Below are 19,932 nucleotides of genomic sequence, written 5' to 3'. Positions count from 1 at the left end.
ATGCTTTCATATATTGTAAAAGCTTGACTTTTCCTTGATTTGCGCGACAATTGAGAAAAACAAATTATCCTTAATACACGGAGAAAAGGAGCCATATTATCAATGAACTTTTTATTTGTTTATAACCCACTCAAGTCTGTAGCGATCACCAAAGCTCTTGGTAGCCAATCCCCTGGTGTATCTTACTTATTTATAGTTTATTCAGTGTGTACCCTGCTTTTTGTTTTTTGTGTAAACAATTTATAGTGAGCGTAATAAATATTTCCTTTTGTTGATCCCATTTTGCCTACAAAGTGGTTTCATCAGGTGACCGGAATTATGAAGAATGATAGATATATTATATCTTATGATATATGAAGTATTATGAGTAAAGAAGAAGAATGCTCGTTGTATAACATTAATTAACTTTTAGTGTTTTCTATCTCTTTTTTTCCTCTCTTATTAAACAGCTCCAAACATTTGCAATTCTTTCATATAAGGGAGTGAGTTGCTCCTAATCCTTGACTATTTTGGGGTGGTTGTTGTTTACATTATTCCTTCTTCTAGACCAGGGGTGTCAAACTCAGGGCCGGCGGGCCGAATCTGGCCCATGGTGTGCTTAGATCTGACCGATGGGGGCCGCCCTAGAAACAATGAAAGACTGGCCCGTGGTGCCTCTGCCAGCGAAAATGGAGCTCGGGAGGGCCACGCACGGCCTACTGCAACCCTCTTCCAGCGAAAATGGAGTTTCGGAGAGCCGCACGCAACCCTTCCAGCCTCTGTTTTCAGCCACGACAGTGTCCTGCAGCCCTTTGCCAGCAAAACAGAAGCTCGGGGACCTCCGTTTTCACTGGCGGAGGGCTGCAGGAGGCCGCCTCGGCTGAAAATGGAACCTGGGTAGACCGTGCGTGGCTTCCCCGAACACCATTTTTGCTGGCAGAGGGTTACAGGAGGACGTCGCGGTTGAAAACGGAGTCTTGACGAGTGAAGTCGAGCTGGCCATGCCCATCCCGGACATGCCCATCCCCGGCCACGCCCCTGGGCTCTCAAGGTCAAACACAACCCTGATGCAGCCCTCAATTTAAATCGAGTTTGACACCCCTGTTCTAGACTGTTCTTGTAGCTCTGGATTGGTTATTGCATCTGCACCAGCTCTTTGCTTTTGAATACATATATATATATATTTTAATGGAGCCCATTTAAAAAAGAAAAGCTGTTTCAAATCAAACCAAAATCCAATTCCTTACATCTAATTTACGCTCGAGGAACAGTTGATTTGACCCCAATTTTGTTGCTTTACGTGCTTCAGCTTCGTTCCCCTCCCCCACTTTGCTTCTTAACTTGCCTGAACTCCTATGAAGTTGCCATTAAACATTTATTTTGAAAGGATAAAACAGCTGGGTAGCAGCGGTAATAGAACGTACAAAGCTGAACTGCCAGCCACCAAATAAAATGCATCCATCAAAGGGAGAGAATCTCTGCAACAAGTGGGATAGGGAAAAAGAATTTAAAAAAAAAAGAAAAGGGAAAACGACTGAAAAATAAATAGTGAACACCTGTGCTGCATAAATTAACCAGCTGGTTGGCAGTTTTTCTTTTGACCTATTGGAAGGGTGACTGTGGCAAAGCATTAATAAGACACATTGGCTTTGAGAGATTTCCTTTGTTGGGACCATTAATTAATGAACGACACTAGATAATGTTCAGAATTTACACCACAATTGGTGCTGCAGATGTATCCCTTTTTGTGAGATAGCATGACCGAAAAAGGAGCGAGCGGGTGGGAGATTTTCCTCCCCAGACCTGTACAGAGATTTAAATGTGAACATTTCTCCCCCCACCCTGCTTCCGTTTTTATTGCCGCATCTATTTTCTTTGAAAATTATGTCCTTGGGTGAAAAAAATATCCGGGATGGGGATTATAAATTTCAGATTTGTATTCCAGAGTTGCTTTTTAACTCATTGTTGTTGCGGGAAGATTAGATAGAAGTTTCTGCTTTAGTTGGGAGGCTGGCAGGGAGCGATTTTCAGTTCTTTGCAGACAAAATGGATTGGATTTTCCCCAATTGGTACAGGTAGTCCTCAACTTACGACCGCAGCTGAGCCCAAAATTTATGTTGCTAAGTGAGACCTTTCTTTGGTGGATTTTGCCTCATTTGTACGACCTTTCTGGCCACTGTTGTTATCGTATTTTTCAGACTATAAGACGCACCAACATTTCCACCCTCTTTTTTGGGGGGGGGAAGTGCGTCTTATACTCCATAAAGTACGGTAAGTGAATCACTGCAGTTGTTAAGTTAGTAGCACGATTGTTAAGTGAATCTGGCTTCCCCCTTGACTTTGCCTGTCAGAAGGTCGTAAAAGGGGATCACATGACCCTGGGACACTTCAACCGTCATAAATATGAGCCAGCCCCTGAATTTTGAGCAAGTGACCAGGGAGATGCTACAACAGTCACAATTGTGAAAAATGGTCAGAGGTTACTTTTTTCAGTGAAGTTGTAACTTTGAATGGTCACTAAATGAATTGTTGTAAGTCAAGGACTACCTGTACCATACTACCTGTACCATACTACCTGAACTATACCTATACACACACACAAATTGGGGAGGTGGGAGAAGAATGGCAATCCTGGCCCAATTCAGGTATAAAATGCCTCTATCTACTTGGTATCATCCTTCACCTACTGTAGCTTTTGCCGCAGTTTAGGGTGTGGTTTCTGTAATAGCATCCAGGCTTCCATGTTCAGATTATTATAACTCCAGTGAAAGTTTCCCCCCCACCCCAAGTTTTTTATTCTTTTATTTTTTTACAAACATATCAATGCGTGAACAGTGTGGCACCTGGGTGTCATACATTCTAATACCATGTGGCATGTGTGCTAGAGGTGGCACGCAGAGCCCTCTCCATGGACACCTGCATCGTCACGCTGCTCTATTGTTTCTGATGCCGGAGCGCTGGAAACGGCCCGAAAAACAGCCAAACAGGCCATTTTCTGGCCCCTTTTTGGACCTGTTTTTTGGCCCATTTTCCAACTCAAAAACAGCCTGAAAATGGCCCGGAAAACAGCCTGAAAATGGGGCAAAAAGTGGCTTGAAAATGGGCAAAAAAACAGGCATGTGCGCGCCGGCCAGCTGGTTTTCGGATTTCTGGTGCTCCAGCGCTCTCATATGCATGCGCATGCACGCACATTCCTGTTTGGGCACTCAGTGCCAAAAAGGTTGAGCAATAGCCTTCATCCTTTTGTATATTTATACAAAGTCAGCTTATTGCCCCCACAAACTGGGTCCTCATTTCACCTACCTTAGAAAGGATGGAAGGCTGAGTCAACCTTGAGCCTTGGAGAGATTCGAACCAGCAGAAATTGCAGGCAGCTGTGTTAATAACAGGGTGCACTAAACCACTGTACTATCAAGGCTATATTTCTAATAATGATACACATTTATATTACGTTACAGTCTGTCGTTATTCAATTATTCCATGTTTTCTCTTGTTACTGCTTTTATTTTATTATATAAAAGTGTATACACTAATATTCATCTACTGTAGCTTTTTGCTACACTTTAGGATGTCGTTTCTGTAATAGCATCCCGGCTTCCGTGTTCAGATTATTATAACTCCAGTGAAAGTGGATCAAAGCGTAAAGGCGTAGCTCTTGTTGTCCCAAAGGTGTTTTTTCCAAAAGACAACTGTCCTTCCTTCCTTGTTTTTTTTTTGTTTTGTTTTTTTTTTTACCCCTGGAAAACATTTTGCTTCTCGTGCAAGGAGCTTTTTCAGTTCTGAAGAAGTTTGCTTCTAGGGTGAGAAGTTCTCTTCTTGGATGAGAAGCGAAATGTTTTCAAGGGGAATAAAACCCCAAGAAAGTCTAGTTCGGAGACTTGGAAAACTTGGAAAAAGTTCAGAGAAGAACAACTAAGATGATCAGGGGACTGGAGGCTAAAACATATGAAGAACGATTGCAGGAGTTGGGTCGGGCTAGTCTAAAGAAAAGAAGAATTAGGTGCAACATGATAGCGGCATTCCAGTATCTGAGGGGCTGCCACAAAGAAGAGGGGGTCAAATTATTCTCCAAAGCACCAGAAGGCAGGACAAGAAACAAGGGTTGGAAACTAATCAAAGAGAGAAGCAACCTGGAATTAAGGAGAAACTTCCTAACAGTGAGGACAATCAACCAGTGGAACAGCTTTGCCTTCAGAAATCATGGGCGCTCCATCACTGGAGGTTTTTAAGAGACTAGACAGCCACTTATCTGAAATAGTATTGGCATTCCTGCTTGAGCAGGGGGCTAGACTAGAAGACCTCCAAGGTCCCTTCCAGCTCTATTTCTATTTCTCTATTCCCCTTTCTATTATTTCTATTCCATTCCATTCCATTCCATTCCATTCCATTCCATTCCATTATTGTTCTGTTCTGTTCTGTTCTGTTCTGTTCTGTTCTGTTCTGTTCTGTTCTGTTCTGTTCTACTCCACTCCACTCCACTCCACTCCTATTCTGTTCTGTTCTGTTCTGTTCTGTTCTGTTCTGTTCTGTTCTGTTCTGTTCTATTCTATTCTATTCTATTCTATTCTATTCTATTCTATTCTATTCTATTCTATTCTATTCTACTCTACTCTACTCTACTCCACTCCACTCCACTCCACTCCACTCCACTCCACTCCACTCCACTCCACTCCACTCCACTCTACTCCAATTCTGCTCTATTGTATTCTACCCCTACCCCTACCCCTACCCCTACCCCTACCTCTATTCTATTCTATTCTATTCTATTCTATTCTATTCTATTCTATTCTATTCTATTCTATTCTTGGAAAAAGCATCTTTGGGACAACTGACCTGGATGATGGAGAATCTCCATAAACATCATCGTTCTTGTTGCATTGGCTAAGTTGGGGAAGCCTCTAACTGCAATGGACCGTTGCAAATCAGGGTTGTTGGGGAACTGATTTTTCTTTCTCTCTTTGGGGAAAAAAACAAACAACAACCCAGCCAGGACTCAGCTGAAGATGTTGAAGAAGCCGGTGCACTACCAAGACCATCTGCCTCAGCCACTTCTGCCTTTAGTAAGGATTCAGAGGAGACCTCTGCGGTCACCGAGGTCGAGAATGGATGCTTATCTTCAGATGGTGGGGCCAAAAGCGAAGAGATCTGCCCTCAAAGCGATGCAGGAGGTGATCCACAAGGTACCAGTGATGAAGAGGAGACAGGAGGGACTTCTCTGGAAGGGAAGTCCTCTGACAGCATCGTGCCCGATCCAACAGCATTGGCAACAGGAGACCATAAATCTGAGCCAGTCCCTGAAGCTGCAGCTGAACCAAGGAAAATCACCTATCCCCAAATTGTAAAAGAAGGGAGGCGGTTTAATATTGATTTAATTTCTAAGGTAAGAGACTTAACTATATTTTTCTGTTTGTTTTTTTGTTTGTTTGTTTTTAAAGTCACTTCTGCTTATTAATCATGCAGATAGTTCTCGACTTACAAACTAAAACAGCCCCAAATTTTTGTTGCTAAGCGAGACATTTTTTTATATAAACAATCCATTTTCCATTAACCAGTGTGTCTTCTGGGTACACATATTTTGTGCCAACATTAAAATATACAATCTTATTCATTGCTTAATCTCATCTTGGCTTAATTTCCAATACCTTAAGTATCTAATATTATAGCAATCCCATTGTGATTTATTTAACCCTATTAATTATATTAACTATTAATACATTTTCTATACTTTAAGTAACTTCTTTTACTATTAATTCTTACGTCTATTCTCTACCCACTGGTAAAAAGATTCCCAAATTGTATAATAATCAGTTTGTTCTTTCTCTTTGATAGCCAGTGTCAATCTGTTCATTTCTGCACATTCTAGTATTTTCCTAATCGCATTCTCATCTATAGGGATCTCTTCACTTTTCCAATTTTTTGCAAATACAATCCTAGCTGTTGACATTTCTTAAGTGAGTCCCACAGCAGCTCCTCCTCTGACTCATTGTTGACTAACCAACAGTCCCATTCACTTTAATGGGATGGCTGGTGATGCAGCAGTGACACAACAAGGTGAGGGACGTGGCGGCGGCAGGTGAGTGGATGCCCGCAAAACAGGTGCTGCCATGATGGATCTGAAAAGACAGGGGCTCTTTCAATGTAAGGACTCATTCTTTCTGTTAGTTCGAATCTTTAATATGATTATTTGCAAACAAAACGAAGGTTTCCTATTTAGCATGCAGAGCTTGGATGCATTGAATGAGTTTACCCAAAATGTAAATATTGCAGAATCCACAGCCTCGTGCTACATAACTAAGCTCCATTTCATGCTGAACAAACTAAATTATCAATGTATCTTAAATAGAAAACGACCTTTTTAGATAGATTTTTTTTTACTCCAAAAGCATTTTGTTAAAATAAATTTGATAAAAATCAAAAAAATCTGATTTAATTAAAAAAAAATCCAATTTTTTTTAAATTTATTTTTTTAAATCGTTGATTTTTATCCACCCTGGTACGGAATCTAGCCTTGATTTAACCTCCCATCAAAGCAAACCGTTTGCTCAGAGCTCTCCATGGTCCTGTTTTGGTCTGTTTTGCCATCTTCTGCCCAAGATCTGGACAAGGCATACAGCTTGGATTCGGAAAGCAAATTCCTCTGTATCTCTCTCTCTCTGGCCTTGCAAAGTCATCTCCTTCTGATTCCCGACTACTTTTGAGAATGATGGCCTGTTGTAACTAACATTCTCCAGTGGAGCATTGCCTTTTCGAAGTGAGGTCATCCATCTTGCGCGAGAGAGGTTTTTACATTCATGTCCTTCCAAGAATGTATAATAAATTTGGAGCTTATACAAAGTGAGCAAAGGTATTTAGAAGATTAAGTTTTATGGTTTCAACTTGTAACCCTTGCAGGCTTGCTGGGATATTGAAGAAATAAAGACAGCCATTAAGATCGGGAGTCCAAACACCAAAAAACGGGGAAGATGAAGTAGAAAGGATATATAGAATATTATAAAGAAGATTAAAACCTCTGGAAATCTTGTCAAATATATTCTTCCAGAATATATAGCTAGATTTTTTTTTTATGATTTGAAGGTTTGAGCATTGTGAATACCTCCAGTAAGAATCTTTTTAATTTTCTTCCAGATAACTTTTTGATTTGCATAGTATCAAATACAGATAATCCTCGACTTACAACACCGTTCGAGGTTACGTCACTGAAAAAAGCGACGTATGACCATTTGTCTCACTTAACGACCGTTGCAGCAACCCCATGGTCACATGATCACAATTCAGACGCTTGGCAACGGTCTCACATTTACGACGGGGTTATGCGATCCCCCTTTTGGCAACCTTCTAAGAAACGAAGTCCATGGGGAAGCCAGATTCACTTAACAGCCACGTTACTCGCTTAACAACTGCTGTGGTTCCCTTAACCACTGGGGCAAGAAAAGTTGTAAAATTGGGCAAACCTCACTTAATAACTGTCTCACTCGGCAACAGAAATTGTGGTCGTAAGTCGAGGACCACCTGTAGTTTCTTTTACAGTAGTGGCCAAAATTGTGGAAACCTTTTGGGAAAAGTGTATTTTTGAGGTTTGATGGCTAATAATACCACTTTTTTTTTGGAGTTTCAAGATAATCCTATTCCACTGTTGGAATGGCCTGGAAATAGTCCAGACCTTAATCCAACTGAAAATCGATGAAGCCAACTCAAGAAACTTGTTAGTCAGAAGCAATAAAACCCAGTTAATAGAAGCCATCATTCAATCTTGGTTTCACATTAGAACAGCTGCAGAACTAAAAGACTTGGTTCATTCCATGGGAAGACGTTGTAAAGCCGTAATTCATGCCAAAGGTTGCCCAACTAAGTATTAACTGACGTGGTAATTTTTGTATATCTCATTTTTTCTACGATGATAATTTTTGCATATCTCGTTTTTCCTACGTGTTTCCCTTTTCTTCTTTATACTGTAACTGCTATTCTAATAGCAACTCCTTCATAAAAGTTATTGCATTATGTTCTTGATTAAATTATCTTTCCATTGATATATAATTATATGGTACTACTCTGGGGAAAAAAAGTGGTGTTATTAGCTAGTTTTAGAAAATACACTTTTCCCAAAAGGTTTCCACAATTTTGGCCACTACTGTAATTCTAAGATTGTTTCTCCAGTTCTTTTCCTAGTGCAATAATATTCCTTTGCAGAAAATTATTACTTCGGTTGTGTCCCCTTCAGCCTTTGAGGTTATTTCCTCCAGCTGCATAAGGGCTGATTTGCTGCTGCTTTTCAAAATGTCATTATTTATTTTTAAAACTGTTTGCGTTCTGTTTTCTTCTCCTTCCAGTTTCTCAGCCAAAAGAGCCACTTTTAATTTACCAAAATGCCTAGCATTCTTGGCAAGCGGGTTCCTTGCAAGCAATAACAGCAAGGAAGTAAAAAAGTTTATTGAAAATAGCAATCGTGTTTTCTCGGAAGAATTTGTACACATGTTCTTTTTTTTCTTCTTCTTCTTCTTCTTCTTCTCTCCTGCAGCTCCTCTATTCCCGAGGATTGCTGATTGACCTCCTCATCAAGTCAAATGTCAGCCGATATGCCGAGTTCAAAAACGTTACCCGTATTCTTGTCTTGAGAGACGGCAGAGTGGAACAGGTACGCCGATCGGTCAAATTGCAAAATCGAACTCACGGCTCTTTGGAAAGCGTTCCTTTTCACTGAGCCGTGGTGGCACTGTGGGTTTAAAGTGCTGGATTGCAGGCTGACTCTGCCCACTGTCAGGAGTTTGATTTTGACCGGCTCAAGGTTGACTCAGCCTTCCATCCTTCTGAGGTCGATAAAATGAGGACCCAGATTGTTGGGGGCAATAGACTGACTCTGTAAACCGCTTAGAGAGGGCTGTAAAAGCACTATGAAGCAGTATATAAGTGCTATTGCCTTTCCTTTCCTTTCCTTTCCTTTCCTTCCCTTCCCTTCCCTTCCCTTTGTTAGAATGCAGTATTACAGGCTAAATCTGCCCACTGCCAAGAGTTCGATTCTGATCCGCTCAAGGGTGACTCAGCCTTCCATCCTTCCGAGGTCGATAAAATGAGGACCTAGATTGTTGAGGACAACATGCTGCCTCTGTAAACTGCTTAGAGAAAGCTGTAAAAACACTGTGAAGCGGTATATAAATCTAAATGCTGTTGCTATTGCTATTTTCATTAATATAGTCCTATTGATTTCCTGCCTCTTACTTCCATCTATTCAGTATGTATTTTATTTTATTTTATTTTATTTTATTTTATTTTATTTATTTTATTTATTTTATTTTATTTTATTTTATTTTATTTTATTTTATTTTATTTTATTTTATTTTATTTTATTTTATTATTTTATGTTATGTTATGTTATGTTATGTTATGTTATTTTATTTTATTTTATTTTATTTTATTTTATTTTATTATTTTATTTTTTGTATTTTTTGTATTTTTTATTTTTAAACCACCCAACTCCCTCAAAGAGAGCCTCTGGGTGGCGTGCAATATAATCCAACTGATAAATAAAGCAACATATAAAAATTAACATTAAAAGTAAAAATTAAATTAGGATTTTTTTAAAAAAAATTATAGAATCATGACAATTAAAAATCAAATGGGGAAAAAATCTTAAAATGGCCTGTCAGGGTTCCAAGTAACACTCCCAACGAAAGAAAACTCCGAGGCTTGAAGTTCCTCAAAGTTCCATTTTATTAGAGATGTCCTATTGGCACATCTGGGAAAACCCAAATCTGAAAGTTTCCAGGTTTTCCCCACCCAAAGAAAAGTCCAAGTCCCTGCCCCATCACCCACAAGTCCATCACATAGTCCAATCAAAGCACCATCCCAACTGGAGAGGCCTCCCAGTTCCATCCATCCAGGTGCAGGGCAAGATGTCCTTGACTCCCTGAGAAAGGAATGTTATTATGACTACATATCACCCATGCTCCATACAATCCCCCCCCCCTCCCAGTTTCCCACAGTAGGAAATGTGGCAGGCCTGAAGGCCCAATGCAAAAGTTGGCTTCCAGGCCTTTAACGTTGGGACAGGTTTGACTCTCAAGGGAGTAGTCTACCCCACGGTTGTGAGTTCCTCTTTGCAAGGATGCTGTCATTGTTATCTCTTTGCTCGAGCCAAGTGCAAAAGGGAGGATGACCCAAAACTTTTGTTTCAGGTTCCATGTTCCAGAGCAGACATTTTCAATAACAAACAGCTGACGATGGTGGAAAAAAGAATGCTGATGAGATTTCTGACCTTTTGCCTGGATTTTGAACAGCGCCCTGATGAATACCAAGGTGAGCATCTTTCCCCGGATGGTAAAATTCTTATTTTCAATGAACGGAACCTAATTTACCGTGGGAGCATGTCAGGAAGCAACTTGGAGTTCCCAAGTGCTTTACATTGTTGGGTTGCTGTGGTGAGAGGTTCTGACCATTCATTGAGGATGGCTGAGACCTTATTGACAACTGTGCTCAGTCTGGACGTTGGCGTTCGTGATGCCCATGTTGGCCAACCCTAGATCTGAAAGGGATGGTCTTGGAACCTTGGAATAAGACAACACAGAATGGTCGCTGAACGATCAATCGTAAGTAAAGGACTACTTGTAACTGAGCACCTTGTGTTTTCTTGACTTATATAAAGATGGTCACGTTGAAATTACTTCCCTCTCCTCTCCTCTCCTCCCCTCTCCTCTCCTCTCCTCTCCTCTCCTCTCCCCTCCCCTCCCCTCTCCCCTCTCCCCTCTCTCCTCTCTCCTCCTCCATCCCCCCTCCCCCCTCCCCTGCTTCTCTTCTTCTCTCTTTTCTCCTCTCCTCCCCTCCCCCTTCCCTGCTCCTCTCTTCTCTTCTTCTCTCTTCTCTTCTCTTCCCCTCCCCCTCCTCTGCTCCTCTCCTCCACTCTCCTCCCCTTCCCTGTTCTCCTCTCCTCCCTTCCCTTCCCTTCCCTTCCCTCTTCTCTTCTCTTCTTCTCTCCTCCTCTCCTCTCCTCTTCTCTCCTCTCCCCTCCCCCTCCTCTGCTCCTCTCCTCCACTCTCCTACCCTTCCCTGTTCCTCTCTTCTCTTCTCTTCTCCTCTCCTCTCCTCTCCTCTCCTCCCCTCCCCTCCCCTCCCCTCCCCTCCCCTCCCCCCTTTCTCTTCTCTTCTCTTCTCTTCTCTTCTCTTCTCTTCTCTTCTCTTCTCTTCTCTTCTCTTCTCTTCTCTTCTCTTCTCCTGAGACAGCTCAGAAGGATTGCAAGTTTGCCGACTATTTAAAAACCCAGAAGTTAACTCCCAACCTGCAGCATTTCATTCTGCATTCCATTGCGATGGTCTCGGAGGCCGATTGCTGCACCATCGACGGACTGAAGGCCACTCAAAAATTCCTGCAGTGCCTGGGGCGCTACGGCAACACCCCCTTCTTATTTCCTTTGTACGGCCAAGGGGAAATCCCTCAGTGTTTTTGTCGGTAAGTGTATTTCTTCTCTCTCTTTTTTTTTAGGCACTTTAGTTCGTTTTTTAAAAAGGTCTTTATCATTTTCCTTTTGGCGTATATTTAAGCATTTAAGTTGGAAATTATGCCTCTGCTGTTTAAGCAAATATGGCTTGTAGGCCTTGTGTTGCTTTGCACTTGGACAGAAGTCAAGAAAGTGACTCTTATTTGGCCAACCCTTGATACTTTAGAGTAGGGTTTCCCCAACCTTGGCAACTTCAAAATGTGTGGACTTCAACTCAGTGATGAAATCCAAATTTTTTTACTACCAGTTCTGTGAACGTGGCTTGGTGGGCATGGCAGGGGAAGGATACTGCAAAATCTCCATTCCCACCCCACTCTGGGGCTAGCCGGAGGTGGTATTTGCCGGTTCTCCAAACTACTAAAAGTTTCCGCTCCTGGTTCTCCGAACTACTCAAAATTTCCACTACCAGTTCTCCAGAACCTGTCAGAACCTGCTGGATTTCACCCCTGCTTCAACTCCCTGAATCCCTCAGCCATGTAAGCCTGGTTGCTGTGGTTTTATTTACCATATCATGGTTAAAGCAAACCATGGACTTAGCATTTATCCTCATATATTATGTAGAACACCAGAAAACAATGCCTAGAAGAACAGAATTGATAACATGGGCCATTGGTAGAAGTCCAAAGACTGACAAAAGTCAGTTAATTAAAACTTTGTTGAAAGCAAATCACTTTTGTGCCAAAAATGAGTACAGGTAGCTTAACAACCATTCGTTTAGTGACTGTTGAAAGTCACAGGTAATCCTTGATTTACGTCCACAATTGAGCCCAACATTTCTGTTGCTAAGTGAAAAATTTGTTACTGTATTTTTTGGACTATAAGATCACCTAGATTTAGAAGAGGAAAACAACAAAAAAAAAGTTTTTGGCCTCCCTTTTTTCGGCCCTTTTCCAGTCTTTTTCCAGTCCATTTTGGGGGCTTTTTTCGGCCCGTTTTCAGGGCTTTTTTGGTCCGTTTTTGAGGCTTTTTGGGGGGGCATTTTTGAGGCTTTTTTGGCCCGTTTTTGAGGCTTTTTCCAGTCAGTTTTGAGGTCCGAAAATAGGCTAAAAAAAGCCTCAAAAACAGGCCAAAAAGCCTCAAAAACAAGCCGAAAAAAGCCCTGAAAACCAGCCAAAAAAGCCCCCCAAATGGGCCAAAAAAAGGCCTGAAAAAGGCTGAAAAACAGCCCAAAAACAGGGTGTGTGGAAACCAAAAAATGGCTGGCGGGTGGCCGGGGCTTCGGCAATATTCGGTCTATAAGACGCCCAGACATTTTTGCCCCCTTTTGGGAGAGAAAAAAAATGTGTTTTATAGTCCGAAAAATACGCTAAGTGAATTTTGCCCTATTTTACGAACTGACCTTTCTTGCCTCAGTTGTTAAGTGAATCATTGCAGTTGTTAAGTTAGTCACACGATTGTTAAGTCAATCTGGCTTCCCCATTAATTTTAGCTGCAAAAGGGGATCACATGATCCCAGGACCCTGCAACTGTCATAAATACGAGTCAGTTGCCAAACGGTCGAAGTTTGATCACGTGACCACCGGGATGTTGCAGTGGTCCTAAGTGTGAAAAATTGTCATCTGTCACTTTTTCAGTGCCGTCGTAACTTCGAACTGTCACTAAGTGAACTATTGTAAGTCAAGGACTATGTGTACTATCTGAAAAAAGTGACTAATGACCAGTTTGCACACATATGACCGTTGCAGCATCCCTATAGGCACATGATCAAACTTTGGGCACTTGGCAACTGGCATGTACTTATGCCAGTTGTATTGTCCTGTGGTCATGTGATCACCATTGGTAACTTTCCCAGCTGGTAAGGTGTTCTGCTCCAGCTACGGACCCCAAAGAACGCAGCACACACAAACTCTATACAAAGCTTATTTTACTCAAATAACTTAGTCTTTATCAACCAAAAGCTGTTAATAAACTGTCTTAACAGCCTACCAGAATTCTAAGATAAGGTAATCACAGTCTTACTAGAGCTGGCAGAAAGCCCAGAAGCAATTTGCAGAGAAACCAGACGCGAAGGAGAGTGAACTAAAGTTGTTTCCTACAGCTTGCTGCAAGCGGCGTTCCTCCTTAAATAGGCTAAGGGAGTGGCCAATTAGCCCCAAGCGTTACTCTTGAGGAGACCTCCTTCTGAGGAGCCACTCCTGCCTTTTGGCAGCTCTGCACGCCCGTGCATCAAGAAGAGGCTCCTCCTCTTTGTCCTCTTCACTTATGGGAGCTTCTGGAGGTTCTGAAGGCCCTGGCTGAATCCCTGCCTCTGGCACCACATCTTCTCCAGCCTCCTCATTGTCTGACTCGAGCGCCAGCTGCACAGGCTGCTGGCGCAGCACCACACCAGCCTCCTCGTTGTCAGAATCAGCTACAATCTGCCCAGGCCGCTGACGGGCCACAACATAAGGAAAGTCAATGGGGGATTTGCTTAATGACCATATGACTGTCTTAACAGTTGAAGTAATTCTCTTAACAGTGGTGGCACACATCATTAAATGGGGCACAACTCACTTAACAACTATCTTGCTTAAGAACAAGAAGTTCTGTCTGAATTATGGTCCTTACTTGAGAACTAAGTATATATTTGTCTCTAATAAGGATAAGGATAATTTTATTTCTATACCACCCCTCTCCCGAAGGACTCGGGGCGGTGTACAGCCAGGTAAAAACACAATACAAATGTCACAATTTAAATTTAAAAGTTATTAAAAGTATTACATTTAAGGCCAATTAACTAAAAAAACCCAAAAATTAAGAACTCTGAATTTAAAACTCAGTTATGAAGCTAGCCCTGCCTGTCGGAAGAGCAGGGTCTTAAGAGCACAGCGGAAAACTCGGAGGTCAGAGATCTTGCGTATGTCCGGGGGCAGTTCATTTCAAAGGGCAGGGGCTTCCACAGAGAAGGCTCTCCCCCTGGGTGTCACCAGCTGACATAATTTGGCCGACGACACCCTGAGGAGTCCCTCTCTGTGGGAGCGGACTGGTCAGAAGGCGGTCTCGTAGGTACCCAGATCCTGAGTCATGGAGTGCTTTAAAGGTGGTAACCAACACCTTGAATCGTACCCGGAAGACCACTGGGAGCCAGTGCAGCTCGCGCAGGAGTGGTGTTACATGGGCGCAACGAGTTGCACCCATAATTACCCGCGCGGCCACATTCTGGACCAGTTGGAGCCTCCGGGTGCTCCTCAAGGGGAGCCCCATGTAGGGAGCATTACAGTAATAATCTCTTACTGCATATTCATTGACTTATACGCCAGTGAGTCTTTCTTTAAAGATTCCCCCCGCCTTTAAAATTCTTTTATTTTCAAAATATACGGCTTCCTTCATCCTTGTACAGGTAGTCCTCGACTTACAACAGTTCATTTAGTGTCCGTTCGAACCTGCAACAGCACTGTAAAAGTGACTTATGTCCATTTTTCACACTTTACGTCCTCTCCGGCATCATGTGATCAAAATTCAGGCGCTTGGCCACCGACTCATATTTATGACGGTCGTGCCGCGTCCCGCGGTCGTGCGATCCCCTTTGGCGACCTTCTGACCAGCGGGGAAGTCCACGGGGGAAGCCAGATTCACTTAACGACCTGCAGTGATTCACTTAGCAACTGTGGCAAGAAAGGTTGTAATAACGGGCAAAATCGAGTGAACAAATGTTTTTCGCTGAGCAACAGAAAATGTTGGGCTCAATTGCAGTCGTACGTCGAGGACTACCTGTGCCCTGGTATGTGTTTCCCAGTTCTGCCTGGCCTGTAAGATTTCCAGGCAGAGTCTTCAACCGGTCTACCAAGTGGCATCAACTCTGCCTATACATCATAGCCTACAATTTTTTATCGCCGGGTTATCAGAGTAAGGTGTCACTTGCCCTGTGATTTCTAACCGCCTCTTCATATTCTGTTTTAATGTAACCCTCTTTAAGCGTTCCTTGCGCTCAGTTATCCTGTGTCTTCTCATCAAGGCTACCGTTATAAACGACATGCATGCATATTTATGTGAATGATTCAAAGACATTTGTAAGTCATATCCTTGCATTCCAAATGAGCTGAGCATCAACTCTGCAACGTTCTCGAGAACTGTGGTGGTCCCTGAAGTGTACGTAAAATCAGGAGTTATTCTGAAACAGTTGTGAGCTAATCCAACTCCTTCTCCTTCTCCTTCTCCTTCTCCTTCTCCTTCTCCTTCTCCTTCTCCTTCTCCTTCTCCTTCTCCTCCTCCACCACCTCCTCCTCCTCCTCCTCCTCCTCCTCCTCCTCCTCCTCCTCCTCCTCCTCCTCCTCCTCCTCCTCCTCCTCTTATTCTTATTTATTCTTATTCTTATTCTTCCATTGACAAAGGTGCCCATTTTTAAATGCAGGCCTTATCAAAATTATATTTCAGCTTCCTGAGTTGGCACAGAAAGAACATTCTTTGTTGTGCTTTTTTGATGTTAGGTGTCCATTTTAGGTCTTGAGATATGATAGAACCTAGAAATTTGAAGGTCTCTACTGTTGATACTGTGTTGTCTAGTATTGCAAGAGGTGGTAGTATGGGAGGGTTTCTCCTAAAGTCTACCACCATTTCTACAGTTTTGAGTGTGTTCAGTTCCAGATTGTTCCGGTCGCACCATGAGGCTAGTTGTTCAACCTCCTGTCTATATGCGGATTCATCATTGTCTCGAATGAGACCAATCAATGTTGTATCATCTGCAAACTTCAGTAGTTTAACAGATGGATCGTTTGAGATGCAGTCATTGGTATATAGAGAAAAGAGAATAAAATGGAGAGAACACACATCCTTGGGGGGCCCCTGTGCTAATTGTACGGATATCTGATGTGATTCTGTTTAGCTTCACCTGCTGCTTCCTGTCTGTTAGGAAGCTATATTGGAGGTGGTGATCCTTTGAGAGCTATATGAGAAGAGCAATGAAATTTCATTTTAATGATGTATGCCGATTAGTGTATATTCAAAGTGACAATAAAGTTAGATTCTAAGTCTAAGTCTAGATCTAATCAATATATAGAATGGGTTTCTTTTCTGTGTCTGAGTGAATTGGAACCTCGGATTCCTTTCCTTTGATGGAAATAGTCTCCCTTCAGTGGAGGGTGGGAACTTCTGACAACTTTATGGAGGGGATTCAAAATACATCTGGCAATGAAAATGAAAGCATTCCATTGTTCCAAAAAAGGGACAATCCACTATTTTTCTTCCTGGAGGCTGTTTTTCTTCTCTCCTCTCCTCTTTGTCCCCAAAACCACACAAAAAGATATTTACATTTTTCTAGAGTACGAAAAAGGGACCTGATGTTTAGAGAGAAGTCTTTGAATCACTGTCTGTCATGGAACTATTCTAAAGAATAATAACACAATGCTGAGTCACAAGATTTAGCCCGAGCACAGTAAGATCAGATAGCCCCAACCCTGTGGAATGAACTTCCCCCGGAAATACGTAAGATCTCTGACCTCCGGGTGTTCCGCTGCGCACTGAAGACCCTGTTGTTCCGCCAGGCAGGGCTGTCAATATAATAATTTTAAATTGGGGTATTTTAATTTTTGGGGTTTTAAATCGGCCAAATCTATTTAATTATTTTAATTTTTAATTATTGTTGTGTCTTGTGTTTTTAAATTGGCTGTACACCGCGCTGAGTCCTTCGGGAGAAGGGCGGTATAGAAATAAAATAAAATAATAATAATAATAATAATAATAATAATAATAATAATAATAATTATTATTATTATTATTATTATTATTATAGTTGTGATTAGAAGCTCAGGGTTGAACTGTGGCATCCTTGGTGCTTTCTGAGCTTGGTTGTTTCATGAAGATATTTCATTACCCAACTAGGGAACCGTTGTGGTCTGCCAGCAGCCTGCGGAGCTAGCAGCCGAGTTGGACAGTAGGAGGCTGGGGAGGAACATGGGCCAGTCCTGGAGTCTGGGGAATGCCCCGATAAGATAACGCTGTTACCTTCCCACCAAAGGTGGTCCCTATTTTCCTCCTTGCATTTTTTACGTGCTTTCGAACTGCTAGGTTGGCAGAAGCTGGGGCAAGCAACGGGAGCTCACCCCATTACGCGGCACTAGGGATTCAAACCGCTGAACTGCCGATCTTTCGATCGACAAGCTCAGCCACTGAGCCACCACGTCCCCTTTTTGCCCAACTCTCTGTTTCTTAAAGGAGAAGCCACAATGTGTATGGTGGGTTAAGGTTAAGGGGTGGGAAATTTTGCTGGATCTCCAGTTTGATGCAGATAATCCCAGATAGCATTCAGCTTCTTCTTTTTCTTTGGCTTCAGTGTAGAAGATGACAGCTTTTTATTGTTTGGCTGCTATACATAACTCAGGCCCAAAAGAAAGCTGTCAAAAAGTACAGAAGCTTAGCTAACTTGCGTTTCTCAATTTAAAAAAAAAAAATCCTTTAATTCAGCCTTCTCCAGCCATGCTAGACTTCTTCCCATTACCCCAGACAATCCTGGCACTGCCACCTCATATTTGAAGATCCAAAGTTCATTAAGGCTGATTTAATCATGAGTGCGCATGTTTTAATGTGTTAGTTCTATCCGTCTACAAACACAAGACCTCTCCGTCTCGGAGATCCTTGACTTTACAGATACGCAGAGGTGTTAATTGGCAATTTAATAATAGATGACACCCAATTTCAAGCATGATGAAAATCTTTATCACCAGTTTTGAAGAGCCAATTTGCATTCTGTGTGCCTCTTGTGGCGGAAGGTAGAAGGAAGAGGAGGACAGTAGCTCAGCATCAAGTTGCAGAAAGAAGAATCTTAGTTGGTGGGAGGTGAGCGGCCAGTACATAAACACAAGATTGAACAAATTGAATCCAAAGCGGCTTCTGAAAGTCACCATTACAGTGGTCCTCCACTTATAACCACAGTGGGGACAGGAACTTCTGGTTGCCAAGCACAGAATAGAATAGAATAGAATAGAATAGAATAGAATAGAATAGAATAGAATAGAATAGAATAGAATAGAATAGAATAGTTGGAAGGGACCTTGGAGGTCCCTTCCAACGGGAGAAGAAAGGTCGTAAAATGGGAAACATTCACTTAACCCTTCACAAATTTCTCTCTTAGTAACAATTTTGGGCTCCATTGTGCTTGTAAGTCGAGAACTACCTAGATGCAGTTTGTTACGTTGCTTTTTTTTTTTTAATTTTCCATATTTTTTTTATTATTATTATTCCTGGTAGCAGATAGCCATGAGATTGTTTGATTTGAACCACTTTCTGGAGTGAGTTTTACATTCTTCTCAGGATGTGTGTTAAAGTATGAAAAGCAGGGCCGTACTTGTGTTTGGTGGAGGAGTGTGTTTTTTCCTTCCTTCCTTCCCTCCCTCCCTCCCCCTTCCTTCCTCTCCCTGCCTCCCCCTTCCTTCCCTCCCTTCTTCCTTCCTTCCCTACCTCCTTCCTTCTTTTCTTCCTTCTTCCCTCCTTCCCTCTCCCTCCTTCCTTCTTTTCTTCCTTCTTCCATCCCTCCCTCCTTCCTCCCTCCCTCCTTCCCTCCTTCCCTCCCTCCTTCTTTCCTTCCTCCCTCCTTCCCTCCTTCCCTCTTTCTCTCCTTTCCTTCCTTCTTCCCTCTCTCCCTCCTTCCTCTCCCTCCCTCCCCCCTCCTTCTTCTCCCTCCCTCCCCCTTCCTTCCCTCCCTTCTTCCTTCCTTCCTTCCCTTCCTTCCTTCTTCCCTCCCTCCCTCCTTCCCTCCCCCTTCCTCCCTCCCTCCTTCCCTCTTTCTCTCCTTTCCTTCCTTCTTCCCTCCCTCCCTCCTTCCTCTCCCTCCTTCCTTTCCTCCCTCTTCCCTTCCTCCTTCCCTCCTTCCCTCTCTCCTTCCTTTTTCCTTCCTTCTTCCATCCCTCCTTCCTTCCCTCCCTCCCTCCTTCCCTCCCTCTCTCCCTCCTTCCTTCCTCCCTCCTTCCTTCCCTCTTTCTCTCCTTTCCTTCCTTCTTCCCTCCCTACCTCCTTCCTTCCTCTCCCTCCCTCCTTCCTTCCCTCCCTCTTTCCTTCCTCCTTCCCTCTCTCTCTCCTTCCTTCTTTCCTTCCTTCTTCCCTCTTTCCTACCTTCCTACGAATCTTAGTTTGGGACAAATATCAGTGAAGTGAGACCATCCATCACGTCTGAGACCTGCTGTCCAATGATGGATGGATAGATTGGTAAAGTAACTCAATAATCTTCCCTTTTTTTTCTCTCGGTTATTCACAGATCAGTGAGCGCCGTCGTTAATAAAGCTATGGAATGCTTTTGTTGTCCTTGCCCGTATTATTTCTCAAGTTTTGACAGGACAGGCCTTTTAATTTGAAAATAACCTTTGTGTTGAAACATGCCTCCTAAGCACACAAAGGCCTTTGTGAGAGTTCCACTTCACAATCCGTTGTGAAGAAACCGTTTCTCGGAAAATACCCATTCAGAATACTTCGAGATTTTTTTTTGTTGTTGTTGTTGTTAAACAGTCGGTTGCTGGATACAAGCAGTCCTCGACTTACACCAGTTTGTGTAGTGACCCTT

At 42.6% G+C, this 19,932-nt stretch overlaps 1 protein-coding gene across 1 annotated transcript in view; it reads left to right on the top strand.

The window, feature by feature from the left end:
• Positions 1–19,932, top strand: part of CHM (CHM Rab escort protein) — an 89,076-nt gene that overhangs the window by 35,307 nt on the left and 33,837 nt on the right. Inside the window, exons 5-8 of the mRNA XM_070952129.1 lie at positions 4,966–5,359; positions 8,495–8,611; positions 10,149–10,269; positions 11,191–11,416. Of these exons, the coding sequence (XP_070808230.1) occupies positions 4,966–5,359; positions 8,495–8,611; positions 10,149–10,269; positions 11,191–11,416 (858 nt within the window). The remainder of the gene's footprint in view (positions 1–4,965; positions 5,360–8,494; positions 8,612–10,148; positions 10,270–11,190; positions 11,417–19,932) is intronic.

Source organism: Pituophis catenifer, unplaced genomic scaffold (assembly GCF_029215685.1).
Source record: "Pituophis catenifer annectens isolate HBS135680 unplaced genomic scaffold, rPitCat1.0.hap2 SCAF_11, whole genome shotgun sequence".
NCBI lineage: Eukaryota > Metazoa > Chordata > Lepidosauria > Squamata > Colubridae > Pituophis > Pituophis catenifer.
This window is presented reverse-complemented; position numbering and strand designations above follow the sequence as displayed.